Below are 24611 nucleotides of genomic sequence, written 5' to 3'. Positions count from 1 at the left end.
TTTAAGAGTCACTAGGTGTTCACAGGAAACAGTTATTTCTATATTTATTTATGTTCATTGTTAGTTGGTTTAATCTTTTCTGTTTTGTTTTATCAGATTCTTTTTGTCCGTTTCTCTAAAACTGTATTGTGGCATTATTAGTTATTATTACTATTATTGTTGTTGTTATGGATGCCTATTGCTATTGTTATTATTGTTATTGTTGGGGGGGGCAGAGTGCCCCCTGTGCGCTTGGACTAAACCATTGTACAGCTGTGCAGGGGTGGGAAGGGCCTTCAGAGATCTTTCAATATTATTGTTAGAGCAGAATTATGTTTTGCAACATTTATAGTCATTCTAATTATATTCTTTTACAACATGAATTGTATGGACATTAATAACATGCAACACAAAAATGTATTTAATGCCAGTTTTTTTGTGCCCCCCATGCTCTGGGTACATAATACCCTTTATCCCCCAAGTCCGACGCCCCTGCCCCCACCAAATTGCGCCCATGGGAAGGGCATCGTGTAAAACCAGTTCCATGGATCTGCTGTGGCAATATAAAACACACAGGAACAGCTGCAAGTCAAACAGCAATTTCTGCTGCTTCTCTGGGTCCTGCTTCTGCTGGCAGCAAACCAAGATTTATTATTTATTTGTTTATTTACATATGTTATTACATATAATTACGTGAGAAAAAATATGTCACAAGTGGCAATGTGCTCAATGCATATTTCAAATCATATTTGCCACAAGAGATGTGATATATGATTTGAAAATCACCTGCATTATGTTTGTGAATGTGATGAATCTGCTGCCAGATGTTACTGCTGTGATAAAAAGGGCCGCCAGTTTTGAGAACCCAGAACCAGAATTCTCCGCTCAAATACGTCCCATGTACTACATTTCCCAGTGAGCCTTGCGGCGAGCCAGAAAGTCCGAATGCGCCTGCGTACCCAGACGTGGCAACGGCATTATGGCTTCTCGGAACCGTTTCGGGAGTCGGATGAGAGGGGTGAAGATGTTGATGTTGGTAGTTCTGGTGAGTCAAATCAAAGTGCGGTGTATGTTGTTGACAGACTGCACGCTTTTAACGCTGGCGTGTTTTCTGTGGAGCTCGCGCGCTGTTCGTGGTGGATCCTGGGAGATGAGTCCTGCTGCTCGGCGGCTCTTCGTGGGGTCCGCGCTCCTGCTAAAGTTCACAGACCCAACTCAACTTGGTGCGAGCAGGTAGTAATGTAGGCGAACTGCGGATACAGTGGCGCAGTTTGTCGCTTTGTTCGTGTGTAGTTTTCGGGTATAGCGAGTGGTGTTTTGCAGCCAACATGGAGACAACAGCTGTTTTTAAACGGGAAACTTAGAATCAACAGAGGCTCAGAGCTAAGCTGTAACCTTTGGTTTGTGTGTTTTTTCAAACGTTTTGGTCGTATTAAGGGCCTTAATACGGATGTAAGGGCTCTGCTGGTTTCTCTTCCACACTGTTTGCCTTTAAACGTTTCTGAAGTTGTAAAAGGAATCGAAAGTTGCAAGTTTTGTGAGCTGTGCATAGGTCTGAGTGGGCGTGGCTCAGCTACTATATGCCTGTCAATCACAGTGCGGCGCCCTGAAGATAAACACCATAAAAATAACAAGGGCGTTGGATATTGACACAACTACTCACATTTAAAGTACTCACATTTCATGCGCAACCCTAAGTGTAACCTCAACCCCTAAGCTTGAAATGTGTTAATTCCCTCCTGTACAGCTTCAGTTCCATGATTTTCCTCTTATCTTGAGCTAATCAAGGCAGTTTATTATTGTTGGATGCAGTATGAAGTGGCGAAACATATAGCGGTCCAGACGGTTGCCCAGTTCCAGATCACCTTTTTTAAAATCCTGCTATATGGAGCCACAATGCAACTGAATGTCCTTTGTGTATTGTTGTATTGGGTATGTGGGTGTTATTTAGCTGAAAAAGTATGGGTGTTGTAGCGCTTCTACTTAAAGTGTGAAGCCACATTATGTGTGGTGCAAACATTTGCCACAAATGGATCACTTTTGCCGGTTCGGGATCACGACACTCTGTGTCACTTTGGGGTCATTCCTGGCATCTGGCTGGAGCCCTTCTAATGCAGAATGATACACACTGTGCCCGAGAATGTGTTTTGAACACAAAATGATAGAAATTATACTTATTAAATGAGAATTTACTTAGTTTCGAAAGGCACCGTTATTCGTTGTAAGAGCAAAAAATGAAGTGTGGGGTGAGATTTCTCCCGAATTACAAAGTAAAGCCCCCACATTCATGCCTATTCGTGATTTTGAGATGACCCCCAAAGTCCACAAGGCTCACAACTACAGACACAAGGCTGCTGCTTCAGTGATCCGCAACCGGCAAATTTTCACATCTGAGATAAATGCGCACAGCAATTAAACAGCAAGACATAACACACTGACATTTTCTACCCAAGTAAGTATTTTCCCACTCTAGAACCAAAAACACCGAATGTCTAACTCACCTTTGCTACATTTCAGAGATCGTTACTTTAAAACTTGCAGGAATGAGTGAGTGAGAAAAAGCGCGCACACCGCAGACACCGGGATGTTTTGATTCTTCTGCTGATCACAAGGATGGCTGGATCCGGTTGAGCTTGTGGTCTTTGTAGACAAAACATCAATCTTTCCATTGGTACCAAGTATTAACTTATTCGTGCTGATTACGAGAAACGGCGGCGCAAAAACTACAGCAGTGATCCGGAACTGGCAATGATCCGGAACTGGGCAAGTGACTGTATCATTAGCCACTTTGATAACTTTAACTGTCTCAAATCAATATTCATGTCGATATTGTGTTTGTACTACTAGGTCTGTGTTGAAGGATTCTTTAGGTATGTTCTTTAAATGGAAAGAAACTACTGCAACACCCTCTGGGTTGAACAGAGACTAGGTTTTTTTTTTGTGGGGGGTAATACTCCATTATGTGGTCCCAGGAGGTTCAAGACCAGGGGAAATTCAGTTCTGGTGTTTTCTGGCTCCTACTCTGTTCAGTTATTGTGAGGATTGGGTATTTGGTAGGGTTGTGGAGACTAGTGATTTGAATGTCTTTGTTTCTGAGGAAACGTTTACTGACCTTAAAGTATGTATCACTAGCAAATAAAATTTCAAATGAGCTGCCTATTCTAAATAAAGAATTGTGAAAATATTGATGTATTTTATTTTTGATGCCATATGCTCTGAGAAATTAATTCATAAACATTGGGAAATTAGCTTGATTTCACCTGCCTCTGGTAAACACTTAGAAGCCTCAAGCTGTGAGGAATATGAATTTTGGTGACATCATCTCAGGTCCTGCCCCTAAAATGAATGGGGGGACATAATTTTTTACAGTGTGTATGTCAAAATTGTTAAAACGTGTTTTGCAAGGATGCAGTCACGACTATTGTTGTTTATATAATGGCTGAGTGGATCCTTGTCATTTCATTGGTGCTTTGTATGTCACGTGACATGGATTAAGCGTCCCATTTGTGTTGCGTTGCATTTAGAGTGCAATTTGGTTCCATTTAGCTTTCAAATTTGGTTCCATACGTTTTGTACAATTGCATGCTGTGAACCCGCCTTGTTGAGTGGTATGTTCCAGCTTTCACCTTATGAAATATTTGTATCATTGAACTAATAAAACATTCTGTACACAGACATTGTCTGTCTGTGTGCAGCATAAGTCCAGTTCTGTTACTGCCACAGTCTTCAAATTCACAGGGAACATTCTTGGGACACAGACATTGAGTTCAAAGATGGCTAACCTTGACATATTTTAAGAGGTATTTTAAGACGTTAAAAAGTCACATTAGGTTTGAATCTGTTCTGCCTCATTTTTTTGATTGGCGGGGGTGACAGGCAATCAGAGTAGAGCTGCACCGTGATGTCAGTGGCTGGTCTCTTCAAAACCACTTTGCTTTGTGTTTATATGCATGTCTCTCATATATTATGTAAAACCTAGCAAGAAATAAACACTTATAAAACTGAAAATGCTGCTTTTGGAGCCTAATAACACCTGAACTTATTTTGCGGACCTTAGCATGGTGACGTCACAGGGTGGTGGCTAGCTGCAAAACTCTTTTTCGTTTGTGTGTAAATATATCCTCTTTGTCATATATTATGTTAAAGATGGCGAGAAATAAACACTTCTAAAACCTGAAAATGCTGCTTTTGGAGCCTAATAACACCTCTGAACTTATTTTACGGACATTAGCACGGTGACGTCACAGGCTGGTGGCAAGCTGCAAAACTCTCTTTCGTTTGTGTGTAAATATATCCTCTTTGTCATATATTATGTAAAAGATAGCAAGAAATACACTCTTTTTGTAACCTGATAACACATTTTGTGGCGTTAGCATGTATGCTAACTCAAAGCTAACGACCTAGTTAAATTTGTCTCATTAATACCAGCAAATGCACAGAGGGTGATCTACAAATATTCCTTGATTTCCATAACTTCTGCTTTTGTCAAAAGCTCATATACACGCACACACAAAGCCTCCTGCAGATGCTGTTAAAACATAAATATTGTTTGTTACATTGTATGTAAGACAACAAGAGCTTAATAATTAATTAAACAACTGCAAATTATAAAGAACACAAAGCTCATGCAGCCAAGGGTATTTTAGCATTGCGTTATATTGGAACCTACTGTAATTGTGGTGGCATGCTGTTTGTGTCACAGGATTCTGGTTTACTGCTGCTGTGAACATGATGGACATGGACGATATCCACCACGCTGTTTTCTTAAGCAGATTAATCTTTTCATTAGCTTTTAAGTTGGAGACTGTTCGATTCCCATTCACGCCAGTTGGATCTTTGGGCAAGGTATTCCAGTTGCCTAGTATTTTGGAAGAGACTTTCAGCTATCAGGCCCATGTAGGGGGAGGCACATGTTTTGTATGCTAACGGACCTGCTGCATTTGTTGTAAAGGGTAGGGAATTATCCCGGTGAAGTAGTCGCATTCCTAAACTACAGATAACCTACTGTTGTTGTGATGTATTATAGGTTTGATGTTCCAGGTGAATATTTGGTAACTGTATGATACTTGTATGACACTTATGTGTTGATTGTCGTTAATTTCTTATCAGTCAATCAGTCAATCCACCATGCTGTTTCTACAGTCTGCCTGGACACACAGATATATGTCTCATATTGGAAAAACTCAGAAGACCCTATTTTCAGGAGATAATTGACTCTCTATCTCACGTGCCACAATTGTGACAGCGCCATCAAGACCCCAGTATTTTTCAGTTGCATTTGATAGAGTAGGGCCTATTTCTTGATAACATTGGGCCTTTAAATATAGCCAATTTTGCAAAATGACCGGACTTTGAGCGCCCCCTATAATCAGCGGCATTGACCCCCAACCAAATATGTATATAAGATGAAAGAGTTTGCCTCCCTATGTCATTTGATAGTTAAACTAGCTTGGGGATTTGATGGTGCTGAATGTTACACCACTTGAAAGATGGGAATTTAATGACATCAGTTTTTGCTTATTTTTGCCTTGAACTTTGATGACCCCTGGCAAGGTCAGTGTTTGGTTTTCGTTTGGGAATTTTTGGGAAAGTTTGTTTCTTGGTAGGTTCCATCTCTGAGTCAAGTTTTGTTGAAATCCGAGTTGGCTTAAGTCACACCCTAATGTAAACCTGCCTGGACTTTAAAAATATTGGCTCTTAATTTGTGCCTCAGTTCTTAATGTTAGCAGCTACATTCCAGTCAAGTGTGTGCCGGGACATTTCTAATAGTCACGCCACTGTTGTCGGGAACACACAAGTACTTTTTTTTTGGAAGTCTCCGTAGCTGTTTGTTTTGCGAATGACGTATACTTTGAAACGGATCACGGAAGTGCATAAAGTAAAACTGATGGATCATTTGATGGTCACTAACAGGCTAAATCTTAATTGCTATGATTTTGGTGTGACATGTCCTTTAAGGAGTCCCTCTGGAACAGAGCAGAAGTGAAGCCAACCATAGTGTAAAGGTGCCTTAACACTTGCACGAATTTGATTCCCGTAGTGCCACACAATCTGGCATGCCAGTGAGTAAATTTGTTTTAAACTGTACATGAGCTGTGCACAAAGAAAATTTTTAAATATTCAAAACTTCTGGCACGCATTAATTTTGAGAGTTGGATGTGAACATTGCGCAATCTATTCGAAAACACTGTGTCACTGCGAGTCAGTGTGTCTCATTGCTGCAGCACATCTGAATTAGAGGATGACATTTTTCGGGAATTCCCGTGGGTCACGTGATTCCTGTGGGATTCCCGCGGGATGGGAGTCAAAATTTTATCAATCCCGTGATTGGGATGGGACAGGAATAAAAATGAACGGGAGCGGGCAGGAGCGGGAATGCCAAAAATACATGATTTTCATCTATTTAAAACAACCAAGATTACACCCGTCCATTGTTATGCCGCATTCACACCGGGCGTGATCAGACGCTACAAATTTGCGGGGGTCGCGTGGTGACGCGCCTCCTTCGCCTGGTGTGTCGCTCTGGTTTTGCTGCAAAAATTCGCCCCAGTGCGCCGTCATCAAATAGGAGGAGCTTCCATTCCACTTGCTGGCTCCGGTTGTCAGTCAAGTTAACATGACGGACCTTGATCACACAGAGCGAGTTGTTGTGGAAAGCTCCCAATACAAGGAGTATCATTATTTGCTGCAGTAGCTGTGTCTGGATGATGGCCGCTTTCAGCTGTCCTTCCACCTCTGCAGGACCCAGTTTGAGGACCTCCTGTCCCATTCACGCGCGCACATGTAAACAATTAAAAAAAAAAATAAAGAAAAGAAACTCTGTTGCCTACTGTGGGACTGCAGCTTGCTCTTCCCCCCCAAAACTCTGTCATAATTGTGTTTAGAAACCAGTCACCATTTGTTTTATTATACATCTGTGTAGTTAATAAGTAAAATAATCTCCATGGACGATTCGCTCGTGTGCGCACGTAAGATAAAAAGAAAAAGAAACTCTGCTGCTTGCTCCAGGGCTGCTTCTCGCTCTTTCCCCAAAAACTCTGTCATAATTGTGTTTAGAAACCATTTGTTTTATTATATATCTGTGTAGTTAATAAGTAAAATAATCTCCATGGACGATTCGCTCGTGCGCGCACGTAAAATGGAAATAAAAAGAAACTCCGCTCCCCGCTGCTGTAGTGCTGCTGCTCGCTCCAAAAACTTAATAATAATTGTGAAATAAAGGACAAAAGAGACATAAGTCCTGCTCACAGGCTGCTACCAGAGACGGGACATGTTCACATCTTCAGTCAAACTCCAGACATCTCCACGTCACTACATATTCAGTCCCTGATTGGTCATCACAGAGCGATGAGACGAAAAAGTTGATTTTTCAACTTGGGGAGGAGGGCAACGCAACGTGATGCGACGCAGTATCTTGCCACAAACGCGCCAATCACTCAAAATCGCTTAGAGCAGAGACCATGCATTTACGACAGATCTGTGGTTAGAAGAGAGAACCAACACGAATTACATAACGGTCACCGTGCACTACATCCACAATTGGAAGATGTCAAACCGCATCCTAGCCATGAAGACATACGGGAGTGGGATGGGAGTGGGACTGATTTTGAGTGGGAGCGGGATGGGATTGGAAGTCATCTTTACAGGAGTGGGATGGGAAGGTATTTATTTTTTTACTCCAGTCCAAGATTGGGACAGGATGGGATTTTTTTTTCTGGGAGCGGGATGGGACGGGAGTGAAAATCCACTCCCATGTCATGCTCTCATCTGAATGAGATGTTACATCTATAATAAACATAATTTTACAGATACATTGTCTAACACATAAGAAGGAATGACAATGCAATTGTTTTACCAATCCATTACAATATAGATATTAGAAATAATTACCTTTGAGACTCTTCCAAATGCATTCTCTGCCACGCAAAGTGCACGACAGAAGCTGCAGCTGCAGATAATTTCTCTGTGATTCTTGGAGTGATGAGAGATGGTTTCATCAGTCAAGTTCTGAGAGCAAATGTGTCATTGGCTACAAAATTATTTTATATTATTTGGCCTCAAACGGGACAAAGCACGGCATCTAGCAAGACAAAGCGGGTTACATTGGCACAACGAATTGCACAGCAGTGCGGGGATCAAATTCGTGCAAGTGTCAGGGTGGTTTAAGAATGGTCTTCAAAAAACAGATCTACCCACAGATTTTATTCTTTCCCTTTGTGAACTCTAACAAGGTGCGTCGCCTCTCTCGAAAGCATGGAATCTGTCATGTTTGTGTTTTGTGCTGTGGCGTCGCGCTAAGCTAAGATGCTACATGCAGAAGTCTTGCTAACTAACCTGCTTCTGTGATTTTGAGTTGGACAGTCGTACAGTGAGTATCCTGTTAACAGGTTAAGTGTGATATGGATCAGCTTCCAGATGTTTATGTTATTGGCTAAGCTGAGCTATACCAATAGCTAAGCGAAGCTACCAAGAGACATCCAAAGAAGCCTGTAAAGGAACGGCATTTTCCTGTGGAGAAAACACAGTTCCACAGGGGGGAGCTGTACATGGCTCTGTGTGTGAGCACAACGGGAGTGAAATCAGACACCACTTTCAAGGTATGTGATCGTTATTATTCAGTCTTATTGAGATGTATGCATTTTTTTTTTCCGAATACACCGCAGGTTTACATAGACGCGGAGTTCTTGTTTGAACCCTGTGATATTGTGGGATTTGACCACTTACGGGGACCGCCGCTCCATTGTACAATATATACACAGCATAAGTTCACACGGAACAATGGTGTACCGTTTTGTTTTCATCTGCAATCACCGAAGCAGTTGCAAAAAGTATTTTTTTTTCTTTTCGGTTCCCAGTTGAGAAGAGAAGTTGAAGCGAGTGGGAGATGTCGTGTTTCTAAGTGTTAGCCTACACAGCTAACCAGAGTAGCTCCGTTCTCTTGCTTGCAAAACCGCCTGGACACATTTGTGCTCTGGGTCACAATCAAACTGCAATACATTTCCACTTTCCCAAGGCATTGTCACTTTTTCTTTGCATTTTTACTTTGTTTTCTTGTAATTTGCCCAAATACCCATTGAAAATGCTGTGGTTTTTCCCGTGGAAGTAGAGAAATTATGTCATATGCGTCATATTTAACCCCTTTAGTGCCTGTCCGAAAACGACACTGCGGTGCCATATTACATTTGAAGATAAAAACAATCCAGATTCGGGCACATTTCACAAGGTGGTTCGTTTTTGAAAATTCCTGGTTTATTAAAATGGTAGTCCTTGCTTCATTTTTTAGTGGTACAACAACAATCTATACATCAGTGGAAGGCTATCAGCATGCTCTGTCCAACTGTATCACAGTTACTGAGTTGGGGGAAATCCCCTGGGCAGTAAACTAGTTATGAGTTATTGTCATTCTTTTCAGGGTATCTCTTTCAAATGAGTGGAAGGATAGAGGAGTGCAGACAGATGAAAGCTGAAAAAAGAGGGAACAGGGCAAATTGGATTATGAAAAGCATAAGGAAGAACATCCAGCCAAGGCAAGAGCAAAGAGAGCAGAAACCAAAACTGCTACAGTCAAACGTAAAGTAACCACAAGATCTGAAAGTCAGAGTAAAAGCACAGAGAGAGTCAGAAGACACAGGGAGAAGAAAAAAGATCTAATTGAAAGGGACAGAGGACAGCATAATAGCAGTTTGCCCCCCAAAGAACTCAATCTGTGACTATTTCTTGTTCAAAGTCATATATGCAAGTTCTGTTCTCTTACCAGATGAGGTGATGGATGACACAGGGACACTTTTTTCCAAAGGTTCAGCTGTGTTTAGAGGTCACTTTTTTGATATATATACATAAAGAAATGAAATCAGGATGGCAGTATAATTTAAGCAGGAAAGAAGCTCATGTCCATGCAGACTGTTCTGTATGTAGGCATAAACTTTATTGTGAAAAAAGGTAATTACTTTCTAAACAATGTTGACCACCAAGACGTAATGTCTGTGTTAGTTTAAGATGCTCAACATTTGTGTTTTTTTTTTGTTTTTTTTTTGTGTCGAATTTAATTAATTTAAAACACTTATAGTCACAGATGCATATTTTATTTTGTAGCCGGACTTCCTGTAATGCACAAAAAATTTGTACTAAAATATTGTATGCCAAATTTTTTTTTTTTTTCAATTACTAACATTTTCACACTAAGTGTAGATCCACTTACCAGTTAATTTTGTAAATTTGACGAAAATAGCATAACAACTCCCTAAGACATGGGGATATTTTACAGAAAAGTAGAAACGAGGAAAAAAAACAGCTTTAAAATTTCAGATTTACATTGATTTATATTGTATTTTAATGTGTAATTTAATGGTTTTAGTGTTAATAAAACTGATTTCAACTTGACACATACTGTTTTTAATAGGTATTATTAAAGTGAATTACATATTAAATTTTTCCAAAAATTGGTAGTTTTGGCTCATGTAACACTTTATGGACCACCTTGTGAAATGTGACCATTCAATGTGTGTACTGGAATAAATCATGAAGCGGACTGTAGCTGAACACAGGTGGAGTGACCTTCAGACAGGTGATTCTCAGCACCTTAGGTTATGTCACTTTTATGGCTAAAAATAGCACTGAATCTGCATTTTCAGACACTGTATGGCTAATTTTATTTTTATCAGCTACACCAGGACTCACATAAGTTAAAGAGTTAGAAGTAATGATTCATGATCTGGCAAATAATTTTTTTTCAAAGCTAGTGTTGATTGGCATGAGGTATGCCCTTTTAACCTTGTGAATGAGGCTGTATCCTTGTAGAATAAATACCTGCCCTGATTATGATATTTGAAAAGCTGACAGAGGAGTTGGAGTCTCTTGATTTTGCATTTGTTCTGGCTAAAGAGATACATTCAGGCTTTCAGTGAATTGCTGGACTTGGACAACAGAAGTGTATTAATATTTGCTGAAAGGGATGAACTTTTCAAGACAGATTGAGGTTCACGCAGCATTGTATAGCAGCAAACAGGGTAAAAAGCAAAAGTAAAAAAAGTTTGCAAATGTAAATATAAATACAAGACATACTGATCGCTACTGGTTTACTGGCTACTACTGTTCCTCTCCTTCCCATCCTTTGTCTTCCTGTTATTCCTGTTCTGTTACTCCCGTTTTGCTGACAAAAACACAAAATATGCCTAAAACTGGCCAAAACAGTTTTGGCCAGCAAAAACTACAACGAAGGTGATCAAACGTGGGAAAAACTACAAAGATGATCACACTACATTTTCCATTTGATTGAGTCAATTGTGAAGACATCAATGATGTGTTTTTGTCTTTAATTCTGTTGATCACACGTTACTTCAATGAAGGTGGCAAAACAAATTTCCCTTTAATTGTGCCCAGTGAGTCTGCATCAAAGAGGTATGAAAAACACTTTTAATCTGTCACACTTAGACTTCTAAAGAGGTGTCAGTCATTTCTCTTTGATTGTGAGTACCGCACAGGTGTAAGAAACAAAATTGGTCTTTGATTGAGGCTTCAGACAAGAGTTTCAATGACAGCGGTTGCCTTGATCTTAGTATAAATACTGTCTAATTTCAACCCCTAAATCAGACTCGCTTGAGTTTTCATATACCTTGTGAGTAGCAGTATGTACAAAGGCTGGAGACCAAAAGATCCCATCTGGGACCACTTTCATCGTGTCACTTCAGCCAGTAAGGTGCAGGCACAGTGTAAAAAGTGTAACCACCTTATGGCCAACAAAGTGGACAGGATGAAAATTCATTACAAGAAGTGTGTGAGTAACTCATCCCGAGCTGACCAACGTCTACACAGCCAGCTAGTACCAACTCCAGGTTCCAGCAACCATCTACTTACTGCAACCTATAAGAAATCCCCAATTTGTCCTGTTGAACTAGAGACAAGACCACAGTCTCAGAAGTGTCCTATTTCTCCACCACCTGTTGGACCTCCTCCAAAGAGACTACAGTCTGGCCTTGATGGTTATGTCATCACAACATCAGAGACTACCAAGGAGGAGAAAAGCACAACAGTCCTATTGGTGTAAAGTGAAGACCATCATCACAGACAGTGCCAAGAATATGGAGAAGATGCACCATGAACTTGAAGATGACCTGCATGACATCATCACCTATGGCTGCCTTGCCCATGTCTTCAGTCAACTTGGTGAAGATTTTACTTATTTGCTGTTAAAATCAGTCGCTGATCCACAGAACAGGGGCATGATAAGAGAAAGCTCTGTAACCAGCAGACTTTTTGTTCACAAAGTAGTCTTACACCTTGAGAATACAAAGCCCTGGCTGGTACGTAGGGTTTAATTAGGTCAATGTGGTAGGGAGATGCCAGTCCGTGAACAGTTTTATAGGCTAGAAGCAGAACCTTAAAATCTGATCTCACTGGGACAGGAAGCCAGTGAAGAGATGCCAAAATGGGTGTAATGTGGTCAGACTTTCTGCTTTGTGTCAAAAGTCTGGCAGCGGCATTTTAAACCAATTGGAGTGAGGTAAACCAGAAAATAGAACATTGCAGTAGTCCAGTCTAGATGAGACAAAAACATGAATCAGGGTCTCATCAGCCATAGACAGGATGGGATGAATCTTTGCTATATTTCACAGGTGGAAGAAAGCAGTCCTCGTACAACCCCTGGCAAAAATTATGGAATCACCGGACTCGGAGGATGTTCATTCAGTTGTTTAATTTTGTACAAAAAAAGCAGATCACAGAAATGACACAAAACTAAAGCAATTTCAAATGGCAACTTTCTGGCTTTAAGTAACACTAAAAGAAATCAGGAAAAAAAATTGTGGCAGTCAGTAACGGTTACTTTTTTAGACTAAGCAGATGGGAAAAAAATATGGAATCACTCAATTCTGAGGAAAAAATTATGGAATCATGAAAAACAAAAGAACGCTCCAACACATCACTAGTATTTTGTTGCACCACCTCTGGCTTTTATAACAGCTTGCAGTCTCTGAGGCATGGACTTAATGAGTGACAAACAGTACTCTTCATCAATCTGGCTCCAACTTTCTGTGATTGCTGTTGCCAGATCAGCTTTGCAGGTTGGAGCCTTGTCATGGACCATTTTCTTCAACTTCCACCAAAGATTTTCAATTGGATTAAGATCCGGACTACTTGCGGGCCATGACATTAACCCTGTGTGTCTTTTTGCAAGGAATGTTTTCACAGTTTTTGCTCTATGGCAAGATGCATTATCATCTTGAAAAATGATTTCATCATCCTCAAACATCCTTTCAATTGATGGGATAAGAAAAGTGTCCAAAATATCAACGTAAACTTGTGCATTTATTGATGATGTAATGACAGCCATCTCCCCAGTGCCTTTACCTGACATGCAGCCCCATATCATCAGTGACTGTGGAAATTTACATGTTCTCTTCAGGCAGGCATCTTTATAAATCTCATTGGAACGGCACCAAACAAAAGTTCACCTTGCCCAATGCAGATTCGAGATTCATCGCTGAATATGACTTTCATCCACAGTCCACGATTGCTTTTCCTTAGCCCTTTGTAACCTTGTTTTTTTCTGTTTAGGTGTTAATGATGGCTTTCGTTTAGCTTTTCTGTATGTAAATCCCATTTCCTTTAGGCGGTTTCTTACAGTTCGGTCACAGACGTTGGCTCCAGTTTCCTCCCATTCGTTCCTCATTTGTTTTGTTGTGCATTTTCGATTTTTGAGACATATTGCTTTAAGTTTTCTGTCTTGACGCTTTGATGTCTTCCTTGGTCTACCAGTATGTTTGCCTTTAACAGCCTTCCCATGTTGTTTGTATTTGGTCCAGAGTTTAGACACAGCTGACTGTGAACAACCAACATCTTTTGCAACATTGCGTGATGATTTACCCTCTTTTAAGAGTTTGATAATCCTCTCCTTTGTTTCAATTGACATCTCTCGTGTTGGAGCCATGATTCATGTCAGTCCACTTGGTGCAACAGCTCTCCAAGGTGTGATCACTCCTTTTTAGATGCAGACTAACGAGCAGATCTGATTTGATGCAGGTGTTAGTTTTGGGGATGAAAATTTACAGGGTGATTCCATAATTTATTCCTCAGAATTGAGTGAGTCCATATTTTTTTCCCTCTGCTTGGTCTAAAAAAGTAACCGTCACTGACTGCCACAATTTTTTTTTTTTCCTGATTTCTTATAGTGTTTGTTAAAGCCAGAAAGTTGCCATTTGAAATGACTTTAGTTTTGTGTCATGTCTGTGATCTGCTTTTTTCTACAAAATTAAACAACTGAACATCCTCCGAGGCCGGTGATTCCATAATTCTTGCCAGGGGTTGTAATATATCTGATGTTGAAGTCAAAAGACAACATAGGATCAAAAATTACCCCAAGGTTCTTCACTTTTTCAGTGTTATTTAAGGCACACAAGCCAAGGCTAAGCGTTAACTGGTCAAATTGATGCCGATGTCTCACTGGACCAAGAACGATCATTTCAGTCTTATCAGAGTTTAAAAGTAGGAGGTTGCTAGACATCCAGCTTCTCAATGATGCAAGGCAATCTTCTAAGGATTTTATATGGATCAGATTACCAACAGTTATTGGCATGTATAACTGAGTATCATCAGCATAGCAGTGAAAGGTAATCCCAGAACACCGCAATATGTGCCCAAGGGGTGCTATATAAAGGGAGAAAAGCAGGGGGGCTAAGATGAACCCCTGTGGAACCCCAAATTTCATGTCACTAAGGTTAGAGGTAGTGTTATTGTACATGTTGATAGATAAAGCAGTGAATTAACAAATTTTAAGGAATTAAGTGAATAAATCTGATTGGAATTTAATGATGAGTTTTGGCTTGCCAATTATTATTAAAAAATATGAAATTAATAACTGTTTAGTAAACCACTTTGCATTCCTTTTGACAGCAAAGCCCTGATGAACCTTGGTGGGTCACTTAGGTGGTCTATTGAAGAGGTGGTTTTGATGACTGGCCTGGTCCAATTCCGTGGTGGGCCTTTTTTCCCTGTGATACTAGGCTTTGTTTGGCTTGGTTTGCCGGCAGGACAGACCAGTGGTTCTGTGGGTCTGTTGGTTGGTATCGGCTGACCCTCGGATAAAGATAATTGGGTGGTTTCCAAAAGCTTGTGGAAGACGGAATTGAAGTCTTTGGACTACTTAGAAAAAGTTAAAGGCTTGAAGCAAGCATTGTAAATCTCCAGGACAAAAGGAAAAACTTTTTTTTTTTGGTAAATTTCTCCTAATCTGAAAACCTCTGCTAGGACGTTGTCTGTAAAAGGCAGGAAACTTGACTTAAACCTTAAAGGTTTTCAAAACTGATGCATTGACATCAAAATTCATGATGTAATGAAACAAAAGAATGAACAAAGAGGCACTTGATAGCTTTTAACTAAATTTGGGCTAGGCCATATGGGGCCTGTTTAGCCACAAAGAAAAAAAGTACGGTAACAGAGAGATCAGCTTTGTTCTGGACCTTTTTAAAGGAGGTTTCTACATCACTAAGCCCCACCACTTTGGTAGAATTTTATGGGCTGACTGACTCCAGAACTTCCCACAGGACATATCCCCTGTGGAGCGGTAACATTCAGGTCAGCCTGTAACAACAGTCCTTTCAGTTTAAACATCAGCCTTTGGGAAGGATTGGGAAGAGAAAACCTTAAGGTATTTTATTACTTTGAATTAACTTTGAAGCCATATTCATTACACAACATACAGTACCGCTTCAACTTTGTGATCCAACTAAGGATGTGACCGATCCAATTTAGTATCGTATTGACTTCCGATATCAGCGTAATTCAAGTATTGGAAAATATCGATACAACCTGTGACGTTTTCTGATATTGGAGAGGAGCCACTGCTGCTTGCTGTCTGCTTTGCTTACTGCTGAGCGTGATGATGGAGGGGATGTTTATGAACTGAAGCCGAGCTGTTTGAGAGAGGTCTCTTCTGCAGTTGAGGAGCAGTGCTTTAAGCTGGGTAGCGGCAAATTTCCACCCGGCTCTCGGCTTCAAATTGTCTGTGCCGCCGAGCACGGATTTTTCAAAAAATTAACTGAATTGTTGCTGAAAATGTGTGCTGAAAAATCACCCGCTTCAGTGTTCTGTGAGGCTGTGAAACACTATGAAACAGCAGCTCAGAGCACAGCTGAACAGAGTTTCTATCTGCTGAAAGGTAAAAAAAAAAAAAAAAAAAATCAAAATCCTTCAGTATTAATGCAGAGTTCCTCGCGTGAGTGTTGCCGATGATGCATTTAGAAATTTACGGTTTATTTTAGAATTGAAAAAGAGAGAGAGAGAGAGAGAGAGACTTAATTTTAAATTTTTTTTTAATTTTTACTCTTAGCACTTGCTTTGACAATGTAAACATATGTTTCCCATGTCCATAAAGCTCCACTTAAATATTGACAAAGAGAGATGGGGAGAGAGCAAGAGAGCACTGTCTTTTCTCTTTAAGTCTATAAAAATAAGGCTATAAAAATCTATAAATATAAAAGTACTTAATTCTTTCACCAAAACATCAAATCTCGGCTTGCATCTTAGACATATCTTCTGGTAAATTGTAGCTGAACTTTCTGGATTTCTTTTTAAGAAAATCCTCCTCTAAACACTTCTTCATGAAGCTGTATAACTGGGGATACAAAATACAGTGCTGCTCATCCTCATACAAAATCAACTGTAATGATATTAATAATATTAAAGCAAACAGAGCTTTGGTATCGGAATATGATCTGTATCGGCAGATATCCAAATTCATGTACAGTGGGTTGCAAAAGTTTTCAGCCTCTTGGTAATTCACACATTTTAATTTGTTTGGCATTTCAAATACCAAAAGTAAATCAGGCTTCTGAATCAAAAATTTCTAAAATTATTTTCCATAGACTCAAACTGAAAGTAAATCTCTACAACTTGATATGAATTAATTAAAAATATAAAAGCCAAGATGATGAGTTGCATAAGTAATCAGCCCCTTTGGTATAATACCTGTAAATAACCAGATTAATTGCCAGTTTTCTTCAGACAAGTCAGGAGATGGATATATGAACATTTCCAACTCATTCAATAGGCTATGTCTTGAACTTTATTTACATAAGTTATGAAGCAGTACAAACAGTATGGCACTCTATGGTAAATCTGTGTGGAGTAGACAGTTCTCAAAAACTGAGTGACTGTGCAAGAAGGAGGAAAGTGAGGAAAGCCACCAAGACACCCAGACAACCCAGAAGAAGTTACAGGCTCCTGTGGCTGTGATTGGAGAAATTGTGCATAGTGCATGTTTTGCATTTTGTATCCCCAGTTATACAGCTTCATGGTGAAGTGGTATAGAGGAGGGTTTTATTAAAAAGAAGACCTGAAAGATCAGCTACAGTTTGCCAGAAGGTACATCTGACATGCAAGCCTAGATTTAATGTTTTGGTGAAAGAAAACCCTTTTATCCTCACCCTCCATTAGCATGTTAAAGGTTCTGCTGAAGGCAGACTCATTCTACTGCTTTATAAAATGCCGAGAAAGAATCTAAATAGATTATCTGCAGAATTCCATGGCTGGTCACGCAAAATCATTTCCACCACTACAGTAATTTTAATGTGGGCTGGGTGACTGATTGTGTTGGAGCACATGTGCACACCTTCCTATTTTAGTTACTCTGACACAAGCACACAGTGCATTAGTGCAGCACAGCCAGTGTGCCCATGCATCACGATGAGGTGCACATGAAGGAAGAAAGAAGCTCTAGATGAGGCTTACCTTTTTTGCTGGAGTGACAATAATCCAAACATGAGTTAGTCTGAACCCACATTTACACAAGCTGGTTTAATGGCCTTCCACACTGCATGCATTCAAGGCATTAAAGTTGTCACGGATTGCTGAAAAACCTTTTTTTTTTTCAGTGAGATGCTTCGTGGTTTTGACACGATGTGTTGCATTGAAAGCTGAGCTGGCGCAATGCCCTGTCTGGAGCATGCATTGCTGCTTGTTGTCAGGCCTTCACGGTCAAAGTTCAACCCAATCCAACTTTCACTACTGTGCGCTGTAACGTAGCTTCGCACTGTCCAACAGAAATGAGGCATCAGGCCAAAACACGGAAGACTAGGTCCCATCAGCTGCTCCCATGTTTGCACCCTTGTTTGCACCTCCGTGTTGATAACCATTCGTAAGATTCAGGCAGTTTTCGATGGCTTTCAGTCGAGTGAGTATCCGAGAAATTGTTTAACAGCTGGGCATGTTCAAACTTGTCCTCTAATGCTTCCAACGGAGGTGTTTTGCTGTGGCGCCGCGCAATGAGCGGCTGGGTGCCGACGCGCGAATCCGTCTGCACGTCTTTCATTACAAAATTTCCTTTAACAGTGGAATGTCCGGATAAACTGTGGATCCCGAGCTCTACTGAGACTTCTCTGTTCTCTCACGATGTCCTGGGTCAACAGAGGCTTAAATTTGGAAGTTTTCAGCTCGAAACAGGCAGACGACGGGGGAGTCCTTAAAGCGACAGTAACACTCCATAATCTCTCATCAGCCGTTAAAATTTTCACCGAAAACCAGCTGAATTTCTCGAATGGTGTCCACTAAGATGTGCCTCACAGTTTTTGAAAAAATTTTGATCAAGCAAAGCGGCAGTCTCTGAGCCATTCCTGAACAATGAAAAAAAAAGACGAGAGGGGTGGACCACTCCTCACTGAAAGCCTGCCCACAGGCGAATGACGCAACCGACAGGAGTGGAAAAACTCACGCATGCGCACGAGGGTTCAAGGTTGGCTGATGTAATCGCACGTGATTCAAATCCATATAGTTTTTGAAAAAAATAAAAAGGACCGTTACTTTATTGACAGACCTCGTAGACGTTTTAAGGCTGTAAAACCCCTCACTACACACTTTATACACTTTTCTCAAACAGGCATTAAAATTTTCTCACTTTTCTCTCGTGTGTAAACACTCTCAAAGTTCAAACCTTAGTAGAAACAATAAGGTCAACCTGTTTTCAGGCCCAAACATTTGTTTGAGAAATAAAAATAGAACGTTTTCCTATAAATAATTATGATGGCTTTTAGAACTAACGAATTTAACTTTAACAATCAACCTACGAGGTTGGACACATAAGAAATTATTAATAGTGACTGACCAGTATTTCACAGTTCCTCTGATTGCGCCTCTTCCTCCTGGTGCCGCGCCACTGTCGCGCCTTTTTCCACTGAGTCACACCTTGGTGCAGGTGTCTTTTTCCGAGTGAAGAACAGAGTTATGGGTAGTTGTTGGCGCTCTTTTTTCTTCTGGGCGAGAAGATTCTTATAAACAGACACGCAGAACACAATGCGCGTACTCTCCCTTCGCGGTGCCGCGACCGGCCTGCTTGATGAGGACGCAGAACACAATGCGCTGTAAAAAAAAAAAAAGCATGCAAAATTGGACTTAAAAAATCCGCGAAACTGCGAGGCCGTGAAAGGTGAATTGCGTTATAGCGAGGGACCACTGTAATTTTTTTTTTTAACCTTAAGATGAATTCCTGATTCCTCTAAAACAAACAAACAAAAAAACTTTTGTTAATTTGGAACACTTTTAATTAAAATAGTAAAAAAAAAAAAAAAAGACTCTTTAGAAATCTTTGTTCATCTGTAAATTAAAACCATAACTTCGCTGTTGTTTGACATGAGATGATTTCTTGATTAACATTATAAGAAACCTTGGACATTTATTTTTAGACAAAATAGCATTAAAATTAATGTGTACATTTTTAGGTATGGTAGATTCAGTCATATCTGCATTTCAACCAGGAAAAAAAGACACCGTAAAGAAATACAAATATTAAAACACAACAGGAGATGATAAATGGTAAATGGACTGCATTTATATAGTGCTTTTCCATCTGCATTAAAACGCTCAAAGCGCTTTACAATAATGCCTCACATTCACCCTGATGTCAGGGTGCTGCCATCCTAGGTACTCACTACACACTGGGAGCAGCACGGGATTTAAGGACCTTGCCCCAAGGGCCCTTAGTGATTTTCAGGTCAGGTGGGATTTGAACCAAGGATCCTCTGGTCTCGAGCCCAACGCTTAACCACTAGACCATCAACTGCAGTGTGTTGGTTCATTAGGATTTCTCAATGTGATATAAACCTCATGATGATTAGTCATTTCAACATTTAAGAGTATGTGCTTTTAATGTTGTGACCAGGACAGAGTAATTTCTAAAACATGAATTTGACTAGTGATTATGTTGTTGTTGTCCATTCGGCTGCTCTCGGTTTTGTTCGGGGTCGCCACAGCGAATACAGCCAGATTCACACTGACAATTGGCACAAGTTTCACACCGGATGCCCTTCCTGATGCAACTCCAGCATTACCTGGAGAAACACACACATCCGCTGGTGTTCCAAAGAGGTCTCCCATCCAAGTACTAACCAGATCCTGCACTGCTTAGCTTATGAGATTTGATGGGATCAGGCCAACACAGCTGCACTGACGAGTGATTGTGAATGTTTTAAAATTGTGCACGAGGGGCGGGGCTTCTTCTCCCTGTGTAAATGTCTTTTTGACTGAAGTTTGACTTCATGGACATGTTTAATGATTCATTCATTGAATGTTAAAATATAAAAGGAAACAGCTTTTTAAAATAATTGCTGTTTAAACAGCCTTTGTTTTATTTACAAGCATAGCAGCAGGTATTGGTTTTCAGAGACGACACGTGAGCTGGACCCTCAGGACATTTATAAACCAATGAAAGTCTACTCTGCAGCTTCAACCTCTGGTGGAGTTTTTGGAGACACTTTTCTCACATTTTGAAAAGCAGAGATGTTCTCTTCTTCCCTCTGGACTACAGGTTTTTGTGTTCAGCCCCAACACTGGAAATTTTTGAAGTGTGTCTATGTTTAGGTTGTCTGCACAGCAAATGTTCCTGATGTGGACAAGATAAAAATATATATCTAAAAAAAATCTAAGTTATTTAAAGTAGTCTTTTTTGTTATAGTCACAGAAGCAACAATTAAAAAGCTGTAGCTTTACTTGGTAAAAAATAAATATAGATTGAACCAGTTACAAATTAAAGCATGCACTCAGCTTGACTGTGATCCTACAGCTAAGGGCTAAGCTAACCTTAGCCGAGCATTAAACCTTCAGCAGTGCAGCAATGTCACATTTTATTTATTTTTAGTTTATTCTCACCTCAGACAAATTTGCAGAACTAAGCTCTGTTGCTCAAACTGGGTGTTTGTATATATCCAGAAGTGAGGAATTTCAGATTGAGTGGGCCTGCTCTGTCACCCTGGCTGCGGTGTCTCGCTCTGCACAGGAATTTGGCGTGAATACCCGCTACTCTGTTTGGCTCTGCCCCCTGTCATGGTCTGATCGATCCCACCGTTGGATCAGTCCTCCCTTGGCTCTGCATCACTCCAAAAAGTCGCTGAAAAAAAGCTTCTCCCAGCAGGGTGAGAAATTCTAATACTGTTTTCTTCATCTTTTTTGTGCTTCTGGCAGACGCAAATCCAAGATGCCGATTGTCCTGCTTTTTCGGGCTTTGGAAAAGCCAGATATTGATGTAGAAATGTCTGCTTCCCTTGCTGCATCTGACGCAGTGTGTCCGATGCAAGCGAAGGCGTCATTTATCGCTAATGAAGCATATGATGTGAAAGGCCTGTTAGATGGTAAGATGGGGCAACAGGCCTCGTGGGTTTTATAATTCTGAATCGTCGAATGACAGCCGCACAGGTGCACATATGGCTGAGCTGTTAAAGAATGTATTGGAAATACATTAATCATTAGTGCTTTGCCCATGGGGATCCACGGGCTCTAGATTGGGTAGTGTTTATAAAATAGGTAGCTCACATTTTTTCAAGGGTGGTAATAAATGAAGCAAAGCTTGTATAATGAGCTGGAATGGCAAGTGAGTCCAGAATATTTTTAGAACCTTAGACCTCAACAAGTTTTAGAAAAGCATCTTTGTAATGTTAATTTACTGTTGTAATGTATTTATAAATTGTTTAGGTTCTTGTTATCATATACACACTATTATTATTATTTTATTTATTTTTATGCCAAGGACGGAATAAAATCAAGAGCATTCATTTATTTATTTGTCTGTTAGCAGGATTACATAAAAAAACTACTGCATGGATTTTGACAGAATTTTCACCACAGATAGATGTTAGGCCATGGAAGATTCCATTAAATTTTAGAAATGGTCCAGATTCTGGATCAAGTTTCACTTTTTATAGGCTTTGAAGGATTACGTCAAAACTACTTCACGGATTGTCACCAAATTTGCACCACAGATAGATATTAGGGCATGAAAGACTCTACTGAATTTTGGAGGTGATCCAGATCTTGTTACTTCTATTTTGCCATTTGATTCTTAAAAGGACCACAATGGAAATAAGTGTTTTCACTTTCTTGTGTCATCCATATCTTTAAGGTATTTTCAATTATATTATGTACATTGAACTTATTACAGGGTGTCTCAAAAAATGTACCCAAAAGTATTTGGACAGCACAGAAAAACCAATCAATATTACGAGCGAAATGATGCGCAGTGGCTTGCTCATGATACAGGGACTCCTAAACAGGAAGTGCCAAATTCTTAATCCACAGTTTTTTTCAAATTTGATATCGCACACTCCCCCTATTTTGTGAGAATCATTGAAAAAACAATGCCTGTGAAATTTTAAGCCAATCCAATAAGCAGAAGTGGTCTCCCAGAGGCATTAAAAATCAGTATAATTCAGTAGGATTTGGCGCATATGAAGTCTTTGTCAGGTCTGTAAAATATCAATTACAAACTGATGCAAAATCATCTCTCAAAAGCTCAATGGCCTGTCAAATAAACTTCAAGAGATCTCAAGAATAACAGATTTGGAACAGTTTGGTAGTGGATCAGCCGGTTCACATACACATGCACAGGTTGAGAGCTAATGCTGACTCTCCATGGAATCCAACCTCCCAGCTGAAGTGCACCATGTATCCTACCCATCTGAAGAGATCCATGCTTGATATTGCAACCACAGTCTTTTTCATGAAGAAAGCATAGACATTCAGGTCACACACAACAAAGCAGTATGCAGGTATGGACATGAAAATCATATTTTATTTGATATCATACTTAATCATTGAACACTACTAAATTGCTCAATGCTTCAGAATGTTAGTGTGAACTACAAATTATTCTAATAATATTCTTAGTATATAATCACTTATGTTTATTGTAATAATCTAAAACATTTGCTAACTGTTCTTTCAGAGTTCTACAAAAGGTGCAGCTGATTTCAATGAACTCCTGACTAAAAGTGATGAGCAGCGACAACTGCTGTACCAGGTGGTTGAGCACCACTGAATACTAGTCCCAACAGATGCTACAAAGCAACAACTCGTGAATTCAGTCTGTTACTGTTTGATTACTCATGCATGACTGAACTAGAGACAATCCGAAACACCTCAGTTAACTGTTGTTCTCATATTATGACTGCATGCTAAGAGTAACTTTAAATTGTTTGATTCTTTCAGCATTGAAACAGTTTTCCTATATTTTAGATATTAATGTACTAAAAAATGGTTCTTTCATGTTACTTTTTCAATAATAGTCTAATTTGTCACATTATTTATGTTGTCACCTATACTGGTTCAATAACAGGCCATTGGTTCTACAGTTTAATGTTAAATAAAAGTTTAAGTGGAAATATTAAGTTTGAATAAAAGTTAGTTTAAGTGGAACATATAATCGCTGTAATACTCATGTAATAGTATTAACCAAAATGTATCTATTTGTAGATAGTGATATAATTAAATCAATAAATGTTCATCATATTTTGGTTCTGATGCATTTTGTTCTTGATTATATTGACCAAAAATTAAATTCAGTAAAATTAGAAAGGATAGAAATCTTTATGTAGTGTAATGACACTGGCGTTATTCTGGATGAGACTCACTGAAATTTCTAATTTTGCAAAAAATAGTGGGGCCTTGGGAGACGACTTATATGGAGTTAAAATTGTCTCAATATTTGTAAATGCACGCAGGGTGATCTACAAATAATCATTGATTTGCAAATGTGTTCAGATATCCACAAATGCAAATTTCATATTTGTAACTTGTAAATTGGTCTTTGCAAATAATGTTGTATTTGCAAATATAAAACTTAATTTGTAAAAAAAAAATTAAATTTGTAAAGCTGGAAATTGTATTTGTGAATTGAGTTTCAGCAATTGTGGATCACCAATTACACGCATTCATCGCTTTCCTCTGCGACGTCATTTTGAGACATTCTTTTCGCGAACACAGATCCACAAACAAATGCCGACTGATTCACAAATACACACGCACACTGGATATCCACTAGATGGCAGTGTGGTTCCATTCATTGATGTGGCAAGCTGAAACTATATGCTCCCAGATGACTCTTTAATCGTGATCGTTACTGAGTATTTAAAATGCTTATTGCAAAGCATTCTTTTTTTTACGACATAATGCAAGTTTTATAAGTCCGCGGACACTGATCTGTGTGTTACAGATACAAATCAATTTCCTCGGATCCACGGAGCCTGGATGTTGCGACAGTTGTCGTAAAGCGGGACTGGTTGGTTGCTGCGGTGACGCTGTGTGGCTCCTGTGCGAAGCTTAGCTAAATGTAGCAACTTTTAGAACTTTCAGGTTTTTAAAAGAAGAATTTTGCAGCATGT

General features: G+C 39.7%; 1 protein-coding gene and 1 long non-coding RNA gene across 2 annotated transcripts in view; one reads left to right on the top strand and one right to left on the bottom strand.

Annotated features, from left to right (window-relative positions):
* The first annotated feature begins 928 nt into the window (after window positions 1-928).
* The window catches only part of pdia5 (protein disulfide isomerase family A, member 5), a 196049-nt gene continuing 172366 nt past the window's right edge, over window positions 929-24611 (top strand). The window contains exon 1 of the mRNA XM_034185846.1: window positions 929-1024. Within this exon, the coding sequence (XP_034041737.1) occupies window positions 959-1024 (66 nt within the window). The 5' untranslated portion in view covers window positions 929-958. The remainder of the gene's footprint in view (window positions 1025-24611) is intronic.
* LOC117524123 overlaps window positions 4050-24611 on the bottom strand; it is a 21422-nt gene continuing 860 nt past the window's right edge. Inside the window, exons 2-4 of the long non-coding RNA XR_004564718.1 lie at window positions 21389-21499; window positions 6476-6488; window positions 4050-4060 (exon numbers count right to left, since the gene is read on the bottom strand). This is a non-coding gene — a long non-coding RNA (uncharacterized LOC117524123). The remainder of the gene's footprint in view (window positions 4061-6475; window positions 6489-21388; window positions 21500-24611) is intronic.

This window comes from Thalassophryne amazonica, chromosome 14, assembly GCF_902500255.1.
Source record: "Thalassophryne amazonica chromosome 14, fThaAma1.1, whole genome shotgun sequence".
NCBI lineage: Eukaryota > Metazoa > Chordata > Actinopteri > Batrachoidiformes > Batrachoididae > Thalassophryne > Thalassophryne amazonica.
The sequence above is the reverse complement of the archived record's forward strand: the minus strand, read 5'-3'. Positions and strand labels throughout refer to the sequence as shown.